General features: G+C 41.5%; 1 protein-coding gene across 4 annotated transcripts in view; it reads left to right on the forward strand.

Moving 5' to 3' along the window:
- adcy6a (adenylate cyclase 6a) overlaps window positions 1-20609 on the forward strand; it is a 58951-nt gene extending 38342 nt beyond the window's left edge. For all 4 annotated transcript variants that reach the window (XM_061795388.1, XM_061795361.1, XM_061795379.1 and 1 more), the window contains 21 exons: window positions 4071-4220; window positions 5329-5450; window positions 6486-6597; window positions 7179-7306; window positions 7399-7557; window positions 7661-7802; window positions 8636-8764; window positions 8862-8890; window positions 8958-9105; window positions 9190-9287; window positions 13327-13414; window positions 13491-13607; window positions 13689-13847; window positions 13983-14158; window positions 14469-14495; window positions 14583-14612; window positions 14700-14832; window positions 16117-16380; window positions 16465-16669; window positions 16761-16885; window positions 17882-20609. In XM_061795388.1, the coding sequence (XP_061651372.1) occupies window positions 4071-4220; window positions 5329-5450; window positions 6486-6597; window positions 7179-7306; window positions 7399-7557; window positions 7661-7802; window positions 8636-8764; window positions 8862-8890; window positions 8958-9105; window positions 9190-9287; window positions 13327-13414; window positions 13491-13607; window positions 13689-13847; window positions 13983-14158; window positions 14469-14495; window positions 14583-14612; window positions 14700-14832; window positions 16117-16380; window positions 16465-16669; window positions 16761-16885; window positions 17882-18010 (2670 nt within the window). In that variant the 3' untranslated portion in view covers window positions 18011-20609. The remainder of the gene's footprint in view (window positions 1-4070; window positions 4221-5328; window positions 5451-6485; window positions 6598-7178; window positions 7307-7398; window positions 7558-7660; window positions 7803-8635; window positions 8765-8861; window positions 8891-8957; window positions 9106-9189; window positions 9288-13326; window positions 13415-13490; window positions 13608-13688; window positions 13848-13982; window positions 14159-14468; window positions 14496-14582; window positions 14613-14699; window positions 14833-16116; window positions 16381-16464; window positions 16670-16760; window positions 16886-17881) is intronic.

Consider the following 20609-nt stretch of genomic DNA (forward strand, 5'->3'; position numbering starts at 1 on the left):
CTATGAACCCATCCCAGATGAACAAGCTTGTCTAATTCTAAGGGAGATCCTGGACACAAGTGCTGCACAATTATGGCCAAAATAATAATCATGATTATTTTGATCAATAAATACTGTTACCACCATTATTAATCACGATTATTCATCATGTTAGGAAAAAATCTTTATTTTTAATGCACTACTTTTCAACAAACCAAATGTAACAGTTTTCAGTGCAAAATGAATCTTTAAATAAGAATAACAGTGACTATATATGGCTTGACAGTCATAATGGCCCTCTGAGGGAAACCGTAACTCCAACCCCAATTCCAATGAAATTAGGATGTTGTGTTAAACATAAATAAAAACAGAATACAACGATTTGCAAATCATGTTCGACCTATATTTAATTGAATACACTACAAAGACAAGATATTTAATGTTCAAACTGATAAACTTTATTGTTTTTAGCAAATAATCATTAGCTTAGAATTTTATGGCTACAACATGTTCCAAAAAAGCTGGGACAGGGTCATGTTTACCACTGTGTTACATCACCTTTTCTTTTAACAACATTCAATAAACGTTTGGGAACTGAGGGCACTAATTGTTGAAGCGTTGTAGGTGGAATTCTTTCCCATTCTTACTTGATGTACAGCTTCAGCTGTTCAACAGTCCGGGGTCTCTTTTACGCTTCATAATGCGCCACACATTTTCAATGGGAGACAGGTCTGGACTGCAGTCAGGCCAGTCTAGTACCTGCACTCTTTTACTAAGAAGCCACGCTGTTGTAACACGTGCAGAATGTGGTTTGGCATTGTCTTGCTGAAATAAGCAGGAGCGTCCATGAAAAAGACATTGCTTGGATGGCAGCATATATTTCTCCAAAACCTGTATGTACCTTTCAGCATTAATGGTGCCTTCACAGATGTGTAAGTTACCCATGCCATTGGCACTTATAAATAATAATAATGAAGCCTATTCTCATATATTGAATGTCATTGAAGTGTCGGAAGTGTGTAAGGGGCAGAACTCTTGGCAATACTACAAAAAAAACATCCCTCCTCTGTGTCACAACTGAATTATTATTATTATGATTACTTTTATTATGATGATGATGATTATTATCATCCATCCATCCATTTTGTGTACCGCTTTATCCACACGCGGGTCGCAGGCATGCTGGAGCCTATCTCAGCTATCTTCGGGCGAGAGGCGGTGTACACCCTGAACTGGTCACCAGCCAATCGCAGGGCACATATAAACAAACAATCATTGGACGCACACATTCACACCTATGGGCAATTTAGAGTCTTCAATCAACCTGCCACACATGTTTTAGGGATGTGGGAGGAAACCGGAGTAGCCGGAGCAAACCCACACAGGCACGGGGAGAACATGCAAACTCCACACAGTCGAGGCCGGGATTTGAACCCCGGACCTCAGAACTGTGAGGCAGATGTGCTAACCAGTCGCTCACCATCCCACCGATTATTTTTATGAACAGTATTATTATCTTATTTTCATGACCATAATTATGAACATTATCTTTGTGAAGTCAAGTTTGTGGTAGATACGCAGTACACAAGCAATTTAAGCATGCCAGTTGGAAGAGAATGTGGTCTATGATCATGTATTTCTAGTTTTAAGGCCATCTTTGTGAGTTGATCATTTATTGATTAAGCCTGCCTGTGTGTCCTGCCTGAGTTGATGGAGGCTTTTTGTGGGAAAAAATACATTTTAATCTATATTGCTACGATGCTGCCTGTCTAGATGAGAACAGCTCTTACATAATGCCATTTTGATATCCAGGGATTAGGCTGTGGTCCTGCCCTGACTGGTCAGCTGGCTGTGGAAATAACGTCTGGTTTCATGACAGGGAATTGTGTCATACAGTATGTCATATAATTCCTGTCTTATTTCTGCCTTTGAGAAATAAAAATAAACCTTTGACAGAGCTAAAATGGTGCCCCACGGCAGTATGCATGAAGATGATAATGGATGGGTGGCATGATTAAAATGACATTAGCACAAAGTGACATGTGGCTACAAATGAGCACAGAGGACACGAGCAGGTGCCCAGGACATGCACCGGTAGCAAAGACAAGTGGCAGGTAAACGCTGCTAAGCTCCTGAAGAGGTGGAGTGCTGTTGCGTAAATACAGGAGCTTCCTGTGTACTCTGCAAAGCCACAAGCCCTTACCCTCTTGAGAAAAGCAAGCAATTAGCAGCAGCGTCTGCGCTCGGGCACATGGGGTATAATAACATGGTCTGAATCTCATCGCATCAAATAGCTCTTAGCAGATGGAAAGGAAAACATTTGTGTTATTTTTTTTTTAAGTCTGTACCTGTACACTTTTAGACCACCTTACCTGCAGAGAAACACCATGCCGGGCTGGTCTTTGCCTGGATAGTGAGTGAAATGTAAACAGAAGTGCGCGCCCGGGGCCATCTGCCTCTTGTCACTGCGGCCTAAATCTGTCCTCTGCAGATATCACTCACTCACATGCTTCTTTTTTCTGTCTTTTTCCTTCCTCATCCTGCTTGTTGCCACTCATTTCCTTCCTTCCTTCGATATCTGTTTTCAACTTCATCTTTGTCCATTAAGTTCTATTTTTTACCCCTTGTCCTTCTCAACTCACCTGTTATCTTGGGTCACTTTTTTTCTCCACTATTACTCTTGTAATTCCTTTTTTTTTTACTATGGGTATTTTGTAATTATGGTAATTAATATTCATTACAAATATAAATATATTTACAATTTTTTATATTTTTTTTACATTTTTACTAAAAGTTCCATGTCTAAAATTATCAATACCGTTTCTCAAAAAGACGTATCCAATGTTTTTAATATATAGTTGATTAGAATGCTCTCCATTAAGTATTTATGATAAATTCTGTTGTAATCTTGCATGTGTTTTGTTCTTATTTGTGCTTTTGTGTATTACTATTGGCCTTTGTGTAGTTCCCCCTCTACCCAGGAGATGTCAGTGTGAAACTTCCTCTCGTAACTTTAGCGTTTATTTTCATGTGAAAGAGAAACTGAACTCACATGCGGAGTGAGATAGCAGAGTCATGGTTTTGTTTCCACTTTCAGTTGACATGATTCAGTCCAGCGTGTCAGGTCTTCTTATTGATGTTAAATACAGGATGTATTTTCTGCAGTCTGCTTCCTCGCCACCCCCCTAAGCCCCCCGTCCTCCAAAGAAAAGTTGCCTGTTGAGTGAGGAGTGTCACGTTCACTCTGCAAACATGATTTTTAAAGGAAGTGGCGGGTCAACAGCAATTCCCATGATGCAGTGGGAACCTGGGTCCCAGGCTACATATTTCACACGACAAATAGCCAATGTATCTCATTCTGGTTTTATCACAATCATTTATAAGATGATGAAAGCATATTTTCACTGTTTGTTTTTGATGCACTAATCAGTTTTGCATGTAATTAACTAATGCACTAATCGGTTTTGCATGTAATTAACTAATTCAACACAAAAAGTCATCTTTGTCTACATTGTTTAATATCAATGGACCACAAATGATCATAGTTTTACACAATGCAGATATGAGTGAAGGTTAAGATTTTATTTTTTTTCTGATTCTACATCAGTTGACCTCCAGTTGATAAATTGCTGCAGCCAGAGCACTACCCATAGGAAGATTTATTTATTTAACCTTTAATTATCCAGGTAAAAAAGAACAGATTCACATTTGCAATGCCGACCTGTCTGCAGGCAGCATGTTAAAACAAAGAAAATAATAAATACATAATAATGTTGTAATATAATAATAATAATTATAATAAAAATAATAATAATAATAAAAGCGATAATGGGAACAGAAACAAAATACAATTTACAATAGGCGTAATCACAGGATAAAACTATCAAAGTATCACCAGTTAATGTTTTGTGCCCTGTTATGTGCAAAATGTAATGAAGGGCAGCACAATTTATGGTAAATTTCAGCAATTACTTGTCCTGTGAATGTTTGGAATTCCCCCAGAAGCAGCTTTGAAAAATAATCTCTCTTCTGAGTGCAACTATTCCTTCACATTGTTCTTTAAACATCCTTCCCCCCCCTCTTTTCTATAGGTGAGTGCAAACGTCCTTATTTTCCTGTGCACCAACATCATTGGAATCTGCACCCACTACCCTGCTGAGGTTTCTCAGAGACAAGCCTTCCAGGAGACCAGAGGATACATCCAAGCCAGACTACATCTCCAAAGGGAGAATCAACAACAGGTACTATGTGTTACAATGCTGGCAAGAATTCAAGAACATTCCTTTCTTCAGTAGTTTATTCTGGTTCAACATTTCCTGATTTTTACATGAAGCGGGAACATAATCAGAAATCCTTATCCATACTGTACATATTAAGGCTTTGAGCTTTTTCTGCAATTTCACATTAAAAAAATTCTCTCTGGCGTAAAAAAAACAAAAATAAAAAAAACAGGTAGGTAACACTACAGACTACTGAACACTACACATGGGTTCAGTTTATAGCTTGTATGTAGACCGCAGTAAAATATAGCCCCATAACATGTGACAGTAATAGTCGACTCCATCCATCCATCCATTTTCAGAGCCGCTTCTCCTCACTAGGGTCGCGGGAGTGCTGGAGCCTATCCCAGCTATCATCGGGCAGGAGGCGGGGTACACCCTGAATTGGTTGCCAGCCAATCGCAGGGCACATAGAAACAAACAACCATTCGCACTCACAGTCACACCTACGGCCAATTTAGAGTCTCCAATTAATACATGTTTTTGGGATGTGGGAGGAAACCGGAGTGCCCGGAGAAAACCCACGCTGGCACAGGGAGAACATGCAAACTCCACACAGGCTGGGCCTGGGATTGAACCCCGGTCCTCAGAACTGTGAGGCTGACGCTATAACCAGTCGTCCACCATGCCGCCAGTAATAGTTGACTCAACAGATGAAATTGCATTAAAAAGACAGCTAATGTAAATACACAGCAACCATACAGTATTTTACAAGGTTAAAGCCTAATGTTACATGAAAGAGAAGCTGCACAGCTCTGATTCAGGTCACATTACGTCACTTATGTCCCCACCCTTGTGTCACTCGCTGTTGACCGACTCTTCTCTGTCTCGCCTTTGCTGCAAACATCGAATTCAAAACACTTGCCTACAGGGTGCTATATCAGACTGCTTCTCTCTGTCTTCTATTTATGGCCCGCACCAATATGATGCATTTACCGTACAAGGACCATGAAACAGCACTGTGTTCATGATCGAGGCCATGTAATCCGTGTCCGTCATGGAACACACCTATAGGTAATAGACAGCTAGATAGTGATGCAATTTGTTTCAATTTTTGCGTGTTTCTCAGGAGCGTCTGTTGCTGTCAGTGCTGCCAAGGCATGTTGCCATGGAGATGAAAGCTGACATCAATGCGAAGAAGGAAGACATGATGTTTCATAAGATCTATATCCAGAAACACGACAATGTCAGGTCAGTCTGGATACACAGTGTCACAGTGTTTTATCTCATTTTCCTCAATTGATAAAAAATGTAGACTTTTCATTAATGGTAGTTTCATGCATGATGGTGTAATAAATGTGGTCTGATATGATGGATAACAAGGTGACAACATAGTCTACACATACACACACACACGCACGCACACACAGAGTCAGATAGAGGTTAGTGTGGCTTTGTGTTGTGTAGCTAATTAACGCTAGTGAGGGAATACTTAATCACCAGCAGCCAAGAAAAGATAATCCCCAAAGATGAAGAACCTTGGAACACATTCAATTACAGCACTCAGCCAACACACTGCGCAGATTCACTATCTCAAACAAACTTATTCTGCATCCTGCAATGTTATTCTGTCATGTGTATTGATTAGATGTAATTTGATTTTCATGCTCAAGTCTGATCTATGTCTCATTCTCAATTGATTTCTGTTAAAATTCCTTTTTTGATTGGCTTTTTCCATTTAGTCTTTTGTCTGTATTATAGCTGTAGTATTTTTCATGACTTGAGTTTGTAAAATTTCAGTCTACTGTTACTTTGTTTTGTTTTGTTTTTAAAATCTGACTAGTTCTTTTCTCATGCTGCTTTTGCACTGTAAATGTGACAAATAAAATACTTTTACCTTTAAAGTCATACAAGATTGCAGGCCTTAGATGCTGCAGTTACACTACACACTCTTTGTTTCTCCCACATGGCCAAGTTTGGAGATGTATCATGGTAGTCTAAGCAGATACATGCATGGAATCAAATCTGAATTAGGCTTCAATTACTGTATATGTGGGTGTAAATGAGATATGAATTGTCTTCCTAATATTGTCACTTACATTTCTGTACCTGAGTGCTCAGGTGCATCTCAAAAACTCAGAATAGTGTGGAAAGCTTCCTTTTTTTCAGTAGAAGTTTGTGTTTTCATTAGCCATAAGCTATAATCCTCAAAATTATAAAAAATAAAAAGATGAAGCCTTTCACTGTCTGTAGTGAAACTATGTAAAAAAAATGTGTCCTCCTCAGTATTCTCTTTGCTGACATCGAGGGTTTTACCAGCCTGGCCTCCCAATGCACGGCTCAGGAACTAGTGATGACACTCAATGAACTCTTCGCACGCTTTGACAAGCTGGCCTCGGTAATGCTTCACGGTCACCTCTCACCTCACTGCAACTTCTCATTTTGACATGTGTTTTTGTCAAGGAAGAGATTTGGATAATAGCTTTAAAGGTTGTGGGGAGATGATTACTGTCAGCATCCTGGTCAGTAGTTTTGCTTTTTGCACTGACTGATTGATATTGATTATATGCACCTTTAAAACAATTAAATCTCTCAAAATTACTATTGTATATTACTATCAACCACTAATCTAAAACATTAGCGTCTTGTTATTGTAATTTTCACAACCACAAATACAACATTACACACACCTTCACAAAGTAATCAAATTCAATGCGAGTTCTGTTAAAATGGTGCATTTTGCCAAATATAATTGATCCTCGTGTTGGATTTCACAAGATTGTGCAAGTGTATCACATGTATATTCAGTCTTTCATTAAATGGAAAAAAAGCTAACTTTACAGATAATTATTTAATTATTTACAACAACATGTTGTTGTTGTCCATTGACCCAAAGAAAGCATTGTAGATGCTTATCCCAGAATGTTGATGATGATGTTGATGTTTTCTTCTCTCTATTCTGCCCTAACACTTTTTCAGGAGAACCACTGTCTCCGTATAAAAATTTTGGGTGATTGTTACTATTGTGTGTCTGGGCTGCCTGAGCCCCGTGCAGACCACGCCCACTGCTGCGTAGAGATGGGCGTCGACATGATTGAAGCTATCTCGTGAGTAGAAACACAAGTTATAACACTTGTTTTGGCATGGTTTGTTTTGCTGGAGGGTGAAAACACGAACCTTCTTGGCATTGTGTCTTCAGGCTGGTACGTGAGGTGACAGGAGTTAACGTCAACATGCGTGTCGGCATCCACAGTGGCCGTGTACACTGTGGCGTCCTAGGACTCAGGAAGTGGCAGTTTGATGTGTGGTCTAACGACGTTACACTGGCTAATCACATGGAAGCGGGAGGCAAAGCAGGGTGGGTGGAGTAAGCACCAGGTCCCAAAAACACTTTCCAAGTGCAAAGGTGGACCCAAGTTCAGATTTGTTATGGAATTCCTGATCCTTATGTCCCCGTTTAGACGAATCCACATCACCAATGCCACTCTGCAATATCTCAATGGAGACTACGAAGTGGAGCCAGGTTTTGGAGGGGAAAGAAATGCTTATCTAAAGGAGAACAGCATCGAGACCTTCCTGGTCCTCGGCTGCAGCCAAAAGCGGGTCAGTGCTCAAAAGGTGTTCAATGAGGATGAAAAATTCATACATTGTTAACATACAGTATGGTGCAGTAAATGTGATTTTCATTGTATTAATGGCACTTTATGTAAGATTTAGATTTAGTTGATCTGAAAAGGTAATAGATAAGTGTTAGCAGCCTGGTAAAATGGTAAATTCCTGTCTGTTATTTGGGAACAAATTAGTCATTCTCCATGAATCAGAAAGTAGCCCGTTAACTGTTGGCTAGACAAACATATGGCCTCTCACATTTGTTTTGTCCTTTTGTAAGATGAATTCTTTTCACCGGAGTCACGATAAAAGCATTCACATGACCCTTTAATAAGTGGTTCAGCCCTGTACCACCTGTAAATGAGTACTTGTCTGTCTGTAACAATATACTGTACAGCAAATGTGCACAATAGAGTCAAGTGCGAATGAATTTATCTGTGTTTTTATAACCAGTTAGCCATCCTCCATGTACCAACTGTTGTGATTTGTGTTATTTACTTAGGTACAGTATGTTGTTTATGCCACAAGCAGTTAACAGTTTGACACCTTTTGTACAGCTTTAGCTAACATCATGCTGAACTGTTACAGATGCTTGTAGGCTCATTTGTTAATCATAAAAACAGAAGTATTTCCAATTATTATATATGCCGATGAGATCATTAAAGCGAGTGAGAAGATGCCAAGAAAGTCTTTTAGCTCTTCAACCGATGAACACTTGTAGCTATAATGACAGACAAAGGACCTCTTCCGTCGCAGTTTGTCACTTGCACTGTTGTTCTCAGCACGAGAACAGTTGGTAAAGCCCTCATGTTTTTCTCTCTGAGCAGAAGGAAGAAAAGGCGATGATGGCTAAGATGCAGAGGACGAGAGCCAACTCCAACGAGGGACTGATGCCACGCTGGGTCCCTGACAGAACTTTCTCCAGGACCAAAGACTCCAAAGTATTCCGACAAATGGTGAGTTTCCACCAACACATGCCTTGTGTGGACAGAGCCTGGCCTTTTGAAAAGGGATTTTTGAGAGTTTGATAGTGGTGTTCTTTGTCTTATTCAGGGCATTGATGAAACCTCCAGTAAAGACAAGTAAGTACTGCAAACGTGTGAACTGTTTGCATCATTTTCTTCATCTTCTAATCTGTTCCTTTTATAGTCGCGGTGTTCAGGAGACTATGAACCCGGAGGACGAGGTGGATGAGTTCCTGGGACGAGCCATTGATGCTCGTAGCATCGACCAGCTACGAAAAGACCATGTCAAAAAGTTTCTTCTAACCTTTCAAACCTCTAGCTTGGAGAAGAAGGTCCAAAACCCTTCTTTTAATCATCAAAGGTTGCTATTTTGACCTCACTTCCTCTTATCGGACTCCGTTTTTCTACTTTTGCAGTATTCCAAGAAAGTGGATGATCGTTTTGGTGGATACGTTGCCTGCACTCTACTAGTATTCTGCTTCATATCCTTCATACAGATTGTTATTTTTCCACAGTGAGTAGCTTACATGTTGTTACTCTAATATACTCCAATGTGTCATACAGTTAATTCTGGGGGTGGGGGACTCCTGTCATGTTTATTTCCATGCACTTAATCCCAGTGTAATGCAAAAGAGTAAATGGAATTGAGGGCAACAGGAGACTTCTTAAAGTAAACTTACAATACACTACAATGTTACTTTTTTGCTGCACTACCATGCTTGTCAGTAGATGTTTACAAGAATATTTTGTTGGCCTTAGATTACACTGTTTATATTCTTTTTTTCTTCAAGAAGAAGCTAGTCCCATCTTTGTTTGATATGGTAGTTGTATTGGCAGAATGTACACAGACTGCAGTGTGAGGGTGTGACTGAAAATCTAAAAAAAAAAAAAAAACTTGACTCGCCGCCACAAATGTCACTCTTCACACACGCTGTACTGTTGCCAGAACACAGGCCCCATTTGTTCCCCTTCACACAATATGTAACCAGCAGGACACATTGTGCTCCTCTGACTAACATTTAATGACCCAATTTTTAGGGAAACCAAATACAAACGTTTGAGTGGTGACGCTCAACCGAATACTTGCCGAATAGGTCAAGGTTTGGTGACGTGCATGGATGTCCAAATAAGGCTCCTCTCTTCAACCGAGTGCGCCATTCTTCTCAGCATCGAATGCTGTTTTTGTGGTAGTTCAGTGTTTGATTAAAGGCAACATTTTTGGGGCAAGAATATATACACCCCCCCTAGTCTAAACACGGTATTCTGATTCGTATTGCGTTTGTGGAATAGGAATTAAACTGATAAATTCATCAATTTTCACCTATTCCAGGGTGGGAATATCGCCCTCTGCTGTCGACTGAAATTAACGTCCCTCGTGAACTTCACGTGACCAAACCTGAAATCAGGATATCGGGCTAAATATTTTAGCAAGTTTGGGTTCAAACCCTGATCTAATCAACCTCTGGCTCCAGTCAAAAAGTCAAAGTCTCGCTAGCTGTAACAACAATTGTTCATGCTAAGCACCACATTAATATGCCGGACAACACCAATGCGTTGCGGTGGCCAACTTCAAAATATTGGGTATTGATGTCCAATGTATTATCGGTGGGGCTTTTTGAAGTTGCCTCCCCAACTTGTCGAAGGCTTCAGGCACAAACAATAAAGCTGGCCGACCTCGACTCCTTGACTGAATCCTGTCCTGGCCGCAGTTTATATGTTGTCACCAACATCAACACAACACCATTTCAAAATCATGTTCAATCACTACTTTAATACGCTAAAAAAAATATATAATTTATGACACTGTCAATGGTTAAATGGTAGAATATGGCGCTAGCTCGCTGGCGTTATCAGCTAGCTGCCCACGCCTGGTAGGCTTGAGACAGCCAGCGGACTACTTTTCGGAGGCAGTCTGAAAGGCGAAAATGAATCTGCACACTACCTTTAATGCTGACAACCTGACACAGTTGCAGTTCCGACTAATCCATTTTTGCTCAAATGGAAGGGACACACTAGCTAGTAGCTACATTGGCTGTGACGTCACTTCCTCCCTTTATCCGCAATGAGGGACAGTGTTACGTCACATTCCTGCCGTGTTGCCACATAACTATTGGCATCCAAATCAAAGTGACTGTAATCTGACTACTCTAATATAAAAAGTAACGTGTTAGTTTACGTACGACGTCACTGGACCATATTTTGGGACTAACGCATTACTGCATTCCTGCAATTTTTGCACACGGAATGATGTAAAAATGGCGGCTTACTATGCAAGACTATGTGGTGCTAGTATTTTTTTAGAATAAAGACTTCGTAGATTTCAGTAAACTGCGTCAGATAAAGAAGATATGGACATTTACACTATAACAGAATGTTTTGGCGTCCAGGGATTACCTCCGCTTTGACAGTGATCATACTTTCTAAAATAGTGGCCTTCATTCACTCTAATAGTATGTGTCAATCGCTGAATGTGTTGTTGACTTGAAACAAAGAATAGCCTCTCCTAAAATATATACCGTATTTTCACAACCATAAGGCGCACCGCATTAAAAGGCGCAGTCTCAGTTACGGGGTCTATTTCTGTATTTAACACATACATAAGGTGCACCGTATTATTGGGCGCAGGCATGGTAAAACATACGCTATCTTAAAACATACGGTAGCATGCATGCAACAATGTTTTTAAAAAGGCAGCGGGAGCAAAACTGAGTTCGGTTGTACTTTATTGAAGTATTTAACAATGTACTCACGTTATTTTTTGATCAATCCTCATCCACAAATCCATCAAAGTCCTCATCTTCTGTATCCGAAATGAACAGCTGGGCAAGTTCTCAATCAAACACGACAGGTTCGAGTCAGTCTCGTTGCCGTGCGAAAGCTCGAACAAGCGTCCACAATCCATTCACAGATTGTGCCGTAACTCGCCCGGCGCTGCCTCCTAGTCTTAGTAAAACTGTGTTCGCCATCTGTCATCCATGGCTCCCACGCCGCTCACTTCACTTTGAACGCCCTGTTTACACGGATGTCCAGTGATTCGTCAAGCCTCCCCGAATGATGACAAGCTCCCAGTTATTGCACTCAGTCAAATGGTGACTGTAGAGACGCCTCTCCTGGCAGTTCTTTGCTCATTAATCCAACTCAGGCCACCTCGCCTTGTTTCCGCGTTTTGTTTTTATTTTTTTTCTGCGGAAACTTCTTGCTTGGCGAAGCTCGTTTTCCTGCTTCCTCCACTTGCGAACCATGGATTCGTTGATCTTGAATTCTCTCGCGGCTGCTCAATTCCCATGTTCCTCCGCGTAACTGATAGCTTGCAGTTTAAACTGTGCTTCGTACGCGTGTCTCTTCGTAGGTGCAGTTTTTGACTGCGGTCAAGCCAGCCTCCACTCGTAAAGTAGCAGTCAAGCCAGCCGCCTAATAAACTAATAAACTAAATTTTTTAATGCATCTCAAGATTCAAATTAACCTTGCTGGTTGCATTCCTTACCCGAAGAGCACTGACGTCCGTATTATTGGGAAGCTTTTATTTTGAAGGTGACTTTCGCCACGAGTTGGCGACTTATTACCATAATGCCTCGTATGAACAAAATTAGGGGCGGCTGGCTTGATTGCTACTTTACGAGTGGAGGCTGGCTTGACCGGCGCCGTATACCTACCGGGGCATGCCTTTAGCGTCCTCCTTCACACGCACCCTTCCCCCTTTACGTCCGCATGCTGTCCTCAGTCACGTCCGCTTTTCCTCTATATAAGCAGCGTGTCGGCAGGAAATGCTCCCAGTCAGTCAAGCGGAGCGCTCATCACACAACAACATTTATAGATTTTGGAACTCGGTTCACACATAAGGCACGCCGCATTATAAGGCACCCCGTCCATTTTGGAGAAAATGTACGACTTTTAAGTGCACCTTATGGTCATGAAAATACGGTACCTTCTTTTTTGACCCTAAGAAAAAAGAAAAGTGTAGTAACGGAAATGACCTCAGCTATTGTTCACACAAGTGGGGAGTCTTGCCACTCACTACTTACTGTGCAGTATTAAAGATGACCATATATTATGTGGAGACTTTTCTGGCAATGAGTGTCTCAGGTGCATCTGTGTTTGCTCCGCAGTGTATGTTCCCGGGAGCCTTCAGATTAGTTCTACCCAGTCTACCTCTGTCCAGTCTGCTTACTTACTGTCGCTGGGTACTCGACATGATAATCTTTTTTTTAACATTTTTAACGACATCCCTGGACTGGTCGCCAGCCGATCGCAGGCCACCAACAGACAAACACAAAGACTTTTATTCACACCTATGAACAATTTGCTGGCCCTGTGCCAGCTGGGACAGGCTCCAGCTGCCCGCTGCCCTGAACAGGACTAGCGGTGTAGAATATGAATGGGTGGTTGTACAAGTAAAGGCCTGCTTCTTAATAAACACCTCGTCCCTAAGGGAGGCGAACTCCTTTCTGCCGTTGAGTAAAACACCCCCTGCCACTGTATGAGGAAATACAGTAGTTGAGATAAAAGCAGATGAATCATCCTAAATGTTTCTCCAACCGTACTCTTTCTTGCAGCACTCCAGTCATGCTGGGAATCTACATCAGTATATTCATCATCCTGGCAAACATCCTTTTCATCTGTGCCATATACTCTTGCATAAAGGTAGTAGAGTTCATCAAAACGTACATTTTCTCCACTGTGGATTTTTACATTTCACGATAACTTGTTTGTCTCGCAGCTCTTTCCTGCTGCAATGCAGACAGTTTCAAAGAAGATTGTCCAGTCTCGCACCAACAGCACTCTGGTTGGAGTGTTTACCATTATCCTCGTCTTCATCTCTGCCTTTGTCAACATGGTATGATTGAAAGAAAAGGAGCCCCCACCCCTGCCCCCAAAAAATCCATACTGGAAACATTTGTCTTTTGCTTTGTTGTAGTTTGCGTGTGACACCAAGAGCTTAGTGGAGTGTGTTGCGGAGAAGTCAAACACCTCTACGGCCATGGTGACACCCTGTGTGATCCGCCGATTGAATGTGTCCGTTGAAGGTGGTCTCGAGATCTGTCCCGGTCAAGGCCCTTCCTGCCCCTTTCCTGAGGTGAGCAGTGACTCCACTGCGAGTCGATTGTGCGTCTCCAAGTAACCACTTTCGTTCTAGATGCCACTGTGTGAGCTAATGTCTCATTTGCATTTGTGAGCGCTTTAGTTGATGATGCTTTCCTGTTTGTGGCAGTACTTCAGCTACAGTGTGCTGCTGACGCTGCTGGCCTGCTCAGTATTCCTGCAGATCAGCAGCATTGGGAAGTTGGCCCTGATGCTGCTCATCCAGCTCACCTTCCTACTGCTGGTTGAGTGGCCACAAGTAGCACTGTTCGACAATGCAGACCTCTTTGTCACCTCCAACGCCATGTAAGTGCCACACAAGGGGCCCACCTGGGACGACCAGGATGGAGTTTCATTGTGTGCATGCATGTTGTTCCAATTGTTCCTCAAATTTCATTTTCATGGTTCAAGGTAAAATTAATCATTTTAAAAACTCAACACAAACCACTGTAATTGAACAGGTCTTTTTTTTTTTTTTTTTTTTTGGGGTCACAAGTAGGGGCCTACTATGTCGGTTGCATTAGCGTCAACCAAGACCTTGGTTGTTACTCATTTCTTAAAGAAGATATCAGTATTAAGTTTTATTATTTCTAATCTTTCTCTGCTTTCATTTTAGCGATCTAAATGAAACAAGCACTCAGTGGTACGTATTAACATGCTAATACTGATGAAATTAAAGTTTATTCTTACCTGCGTTACAAGACCTGATTTCCATGTGTTCATAAATTAGGTCCAGTTTCAATGAAACTACAAGCCAATGGTAAGTTTCCTCAATTCCATTATATGTTTCTATTATTTCTACTGTCAGCTTAATCTGCAGCCTTGTAACATGTTTGCCCCTTTGCAGCCCGTTTGTTGTGACCAAAGTGTCCCTGAGGGTCATGACGCCAGTGATCCTCACAGTCTTTGTGCTGGCACTGTACCTGCACGCACAGCAGGTGGAATCAACTGCACGCCTCGACTTCCTGTGGAAATTACAGGTATCTCTTTTGTCCACTAGAGGGCAACATGATAACGTTTCAAGCTGCTGAAAGTTGCCCATCAATGCGCTCGTGGTCCTCGCAAAATTCCGTTGCTCCTACTGCGACCAAATCCGAATTTGTACGTTGAAAAGCGCCGTTAACTACTGTTAGCGCTGCCGTAAAGTTATAATGACAGTAAATATTTGCATGAAAAACACTTTGAGGGCGTTAAATATGAAACAATCAATTAGAAAACAATAAGTACGGTGGTAACTGAGCATAACATTCTTATGCGGCTGTGCAAACTCGGTATTTGCTCGCTGTTCATAACTTCGAAACCTTGATGTCAGGAAGGACACAGGAAGTCAGCCATTTTGGTTTGTAGTGGCAATTTATGGTCATTTTGGCCATTTCCCAGGGTCCTTCAAATGTAAACTTGTACCAGATATTTTGTCCCACTGGAACCAAACTTGAACCATAAGTACTAGACAGATTAATTGATGATGCAAAATTGAGTTTTGTTTGATGATTCGCCAGAAAATGTAAAACTCACCTCCACAAAGTCAGAACTGGACAAAACGTTTTGTGTGGTATGAAGGAGATTCATAGGCGCCCCTGATGCTCCGATTTCATTCAAACTCTGTATACTCACTTCTAGTCCTCTGCCTGGCAAACCTCTCAACTTTCCCATGCCCCTCCCTGATGGTTGTGGAGGTCCAAGTTCCCTTTCATTGCTGCTGACAGCTTTAATTTGTTATGATTTCACCACACACCAGTTTGACATGTCAGATGAATTTGTTGGGAGAGTTTCTTTCCCTAATCCATATGGCAAATTGCAAATAGAAAAGAAAAAGAAATCATGGGTAATGATTGGCGCAGCATTCAGGCTGTCACATCATTACGATCCAATCAGATGAAATAAATATGATTGTCACGCTTTCATCTATTTCGCAGGTTGCAGGCAACAACTAATCTGATGGTGGCACAGAAGTTCTATCTTCTAATAATATTATCCCGCTCTGACAGTGACAAAATACAGGCTAGATTCTAATTCTAAATCTTTATTTCTTGCCTGTGCCACAACTAAACAACACCCAGAGCTTCACCCTCTATCCACAATTGCAAAAGACTGAAGCTTGACAGTGTGATTGGCTGGCGATCAGTACAGATGGATAGAGGCATGGATGGATGGATGGATGAAGCTTGACAAGATAGATTTGTGAAACATCCCTTGCAAGGCTAAAACACTTTAAATTGACATATCAAATATCAATGTAACTAATAAAGAACCTTCACTCTCAGGCCACTGAAGAAAAGGAGGAGATGGAGGAACTGCAAGCCTACAATCGTCGCCTCCTCCACAATATTCTGCCCAAAGACGTGGCTGCTCACTTCTTGGCACGTGAGCGGCGGAATGACGAGCTGTACTACCAGTCCTGTGAGTGTGTGGCGGTCATGTTTGCCTCCATAAGCAATTTCTCAGAGTTCTACGTAGAACTGGAGGCCAACAACGAGGGGGTGGAGTGTCTGCGTCTGCTCAATGAGATCATTGCTGACTTTGATGAGGTGCGAATATCTGCAAGGCTTAGTGTGCTTCAAGATACAGTGAAAGTACAGGTTTCACCTTTGCTCTGGGTCATATATTGGCAGATAATCAGTGAGGAGAAATACAGGCAGCTGGAGAAGATCAAGACCATTGGTTCCACCTACATGGCCGCCTCCGGCCTAAATGACTCCACTTATGACAAAGAGGGTCGAACCCACATTACTGCACTGGCTGATTACGCAATGAGACTCAGGGAGCAGATGAAATACATCAATGAGCATTCCTTCAACAACTTCCAGATGAAGATAGGTAAAGAGATGAGATTGTCTTTTTTTGTCTCCAGTATAGCAATAAACAGTTTGTGCTTCTTTTTTTTATTTTTTATTTTTTTAATATCCAGGTCTGAACATTGGACCAGTGGTAGCAGGGGTCATTGGTGCACGAAAGCCTCAATATGATATTTGGGGAAATACTGTCAATGTGGCCAGTCGCATGGACAGCACAGGTGTACCAGACTGCATACAGGTGGGTTGCATGCTTCTGCTGGTCATGTAGGCCTGGTGCTGCCAATAGCAGGAAGTTTACCATTTCAATATTTAATCAATACCTACAAGTGATCTCTTATTTGCGATACATTTTTAATTTCTCCTTGCTGGAATTAGATGGACCTGATTTAAAAGAAATTTGACGAGTGGTCTGTCTCACAGTTCTGAGGCTCGGGGTTCAAATCTCAGCTCACGTCTTTCTGTGTGGAGTTTACATGTTCACACCCTGTGTTTTGGTCAGCTTCCTAACACATTCCCAAAACTTGCATGTTAGGTTAATTCAAGCCCTTAAATTGTCCATTGGAGTGAATGTGGGCATGAAACCAGAAAAGTGTGTCAGAAAAGTTCTGACTGGTGTCACAAAATATATACAGTATATTTCAATCCAAAGTCCCACCTAAAATTGTTCTCCTTCGAATTAATTCACCTGGAGTCTAACGCACTTTCCCAGCCTTCTCTGCCACATTTTGGGTCCCCGTGATGACCCCCTTGAACTTGAGTCGGGAGGTTGCTCCTGCACGGCAATGTTCTTCTCAAGAAGTCGCGTTGAACCACGAGTTCTCCTGCCCCAACTCTCACCTCCTCTTGTGCGCTGAGCGAAGCATAAAGCCAAGATCTCTTTGTAGACATGCTTGTTGATTGCCTGACCCACACTGAAACTTGTAGTCTGTAGTTTGGAAGTTTGGATTTAAAACATATCTTTTGTGAGACTTGTCCTGGAACATTTCTGACATACCTTGCATATGCCCTGTGCTGACTGGCAACCAGTCCATGGTGTACCCTGCCTCTCGCCCAAAGTCAACTGGGATCAGCCCCAGCCCACCCGTGACTCTATTGAGGTGCTGTTGACGATTGATGCAAGTTTTATTGGACTTGAGCACTTTTTCACAATTCATCTAACACTCTCCATAATTGACCTTTATTTGCTAAACGTTTCAGCTTCATGTCGCTCTGTTTTGTCTCACACCATTCTTAGGTAACGACAGACCTCCACCAGGTGCTGGCAAGTAAAGGGTACGTGCTGGAGTGTCGTGGGGTTGTTAAGGTCAAAGGTAAAGGGGAAATGACAACCTACTTCCTCAATGATGGGCCACCCAACAGTTAGCAGCCACGGCAACAGCAGGTGGCTACTGCAGGGACACAGCACCACTGAGTGAGGACTCACAGGGTGTGCAAATGGCTAAAACAACGGGAAATGCCATCACTTGAATCCCAAGCAAGGAGGGGAGCAGGAGGAACGTGTCGGACTTTCAATGGAAACATGTTCTTGAAGAAAAAAACTATGTCCCAATTGATGGCCATTTTGGCAGTCTTACAACCCGAAGGACAGCTGTTTTTCTCATGTCTGGCCTCTCTCAGGCTTCTTGAAAGATGCAAAGTCTGTTTATTTAAATCAATGCCTTTTAGCCTGTGTCAAAAGAAGATTTAACGCTGTACATAAGGCTACTTTCTTTTACGTCTTCATTTTGGTTTTACATGAATTAAGAAGCGGGATTAGTTCCAGATTATTTATTTCAATTTCAAATGTATTGTGCAAAAGGTCCTTTATAAAAACGTGTGAATACATAAAGTGCGTGCACAAATATCCAGTTTACTACACGATAATAAATGTGTATGTACATGTATATTTGTGTATGAATATAAGTATAAAATGAAGAGGACTATATTGACCAAAGACTAAAGTATTTACTAAAAGCAAGGCAAGACATGTTATGTGACATGTTCTGGCGAACGTCAGCAATGATGGCCGCGTGTTTGTAAGGCCTGAACCGTCTGTCTTCTTGCCCAGCTGCTGGCAGTAAAAACTGCTTCATTGTTTTCATAAAATATGTAAAAAAAAAAAAAAAAAAAGTATTTATTTTTGTCTGTCATTGCGGCAGCAAAGCGCATTAACTCTAAATTATAATAGTGCCCTCAACCTTTAGATGACTAAAGACGACTAAGGATGTTTTGAAGAAGGCTGTATTTGAAATCTCTTTGTGTGTGTGTGTGTTCGCTCTTTTGAGGAGTACAAGTAGCTTCAGCTGGGTTTAAGCTCTTGTTTCACAACACATTGATTGCTTTTTCAGCATTTGAGCCACCACTATCCAGCTGGTTTAAGCCGTAACAGTATGTCAACCACTCCTTCCCCTTTTGGAGGCGTATTTTTGGTGCGAATGGAAGTGGAGGAACTTAGTTAGAAAGCTGATCGGAAGGAATCAGGGAGAAAACTTTGGCGCAGCCTGATTTAAGAACAAGATGAAGAAAAGAAATATATATTGTTTTGACTGAATACTGTGCTTTGTAATCCTGGAGGGGCATAACTATTTTCACTGTGAGGTTTTTATTCTACAGCAAAACTGCTTTCTTGCCAAACATAACTGCTTTGAAGCATCTCTTATTGTGGTATCTTCAGTTCATTTTTGTTTGTTTAACGTAGGGTAATTTGTACCACTTCTGTATCCATCATTTGTATATTCTTAATGTTGTTATTATTATGATGATTATGATTAATTATAATGCTTATGATGATTCAGTTCCAGTGAAAAAGGATCAAAGACCAGCACGCTTTCTTGTTAAACACCAATGGTAAAGCTCAAGCTTAACAACTGTTCAACTGCAGTCACTGAATTCTGCTATTCAGTCCTAATATACAATACAGTATTTCCACTGGCCATTGGTGCGATCATGTACAGCAAGTAATAACTTGGCTGCGTTTGCAGCAGAGCCCAGTTGGTGTGTCATCCCATAAGCATAGCAGTGAACACATTTTTGAAGGATTCACTGTGCTTCTTCTTCATTTAAATGTTCTTATGACACTCCCGCAGTATTGTAAATCTCAGCCAGGCTTTTAAGTGATGTCTCCTGTCCACACAGAACGTACCTAGTATATTTCCTGGTATTATACCACTATGTGGTGAGTGGACGAGGGGGAAGTTGAAGGCTACACACATTTTTTCAGTTCTTCTATTATTTTCCCAGTCTTTCAGGAACATTTGTGCTGACGGCTGAGTTTGATTGCCTTAAGTTAATATAAAGCATATATTAGAATAACACTATACAGGAACTGTGCCTGTTGGCCCTTTCTGGACTGCTGATGGAAGGAAAAGAATAAGGGCTTGTTGAGAATATTCTCCGCGCAACAGGTCATCTCCCACCTTTTTTGCCACAACCGAAAGCCCTGACTCTGCTCTTTTGCCACACTCAACGGCGGCAAGCAGTTCGTACCAAAGCCAGCTCACGCAGCATTGTGCTTTTGGTCCCTGCTGTGTGAAGATGTTTGCGCTCAGGTGTGGCAGAAGCACCAGAAGACAGCAATGTAACGGAGAACACCAACTAGTGAATTGTGACCAGTAAAGAGTGATTCATATGAGCATAGAGTTTATGGAATGGACAAAGAGTTTATAGAATGGATATACATTTATAAAAATGTGCATTGTATGTATTCAATTCCTATTGGTTGTCCATGGACTTTTGTTAATTGTTAAACTCTTGGGATGTTTTGGGGAACCAGGAGAGGAAGTTTGTCCCCACACAACTGCAAAAGTGTTTTTGCTCAGGCCTGATAAATATCCTTCCGTACTTGTTTTGTTTAATTTGTTGTTTTACTTGTACTTTTTCTGCATTGGAGGAGCTGAGAGGGGCGTGTTTTGCTATAGCCTGATGACAAGAAGAGTTGAGGACTATGACAAAGAGAAAAATAAAATTTCCCCTTGAAGAAAGAA

This window comes from Phyllopteryx taeniolatus, chromosome 1, assembly GCF_024500385.1.
Source record: "Phyllopteryx taeniolatus isolate TA_2022b chromosome 1, UOR_Ptae_1.2, whole genome shotgun sequence".
NCBI classification, from domain to species: domain Eukaryota; kingdom Metazoa; phylum Chordata; class Actinopteri; order Syngnathiformes; family Syngnathidae; genus Phyllopteryx; species Phyllopteryx taeniolatus.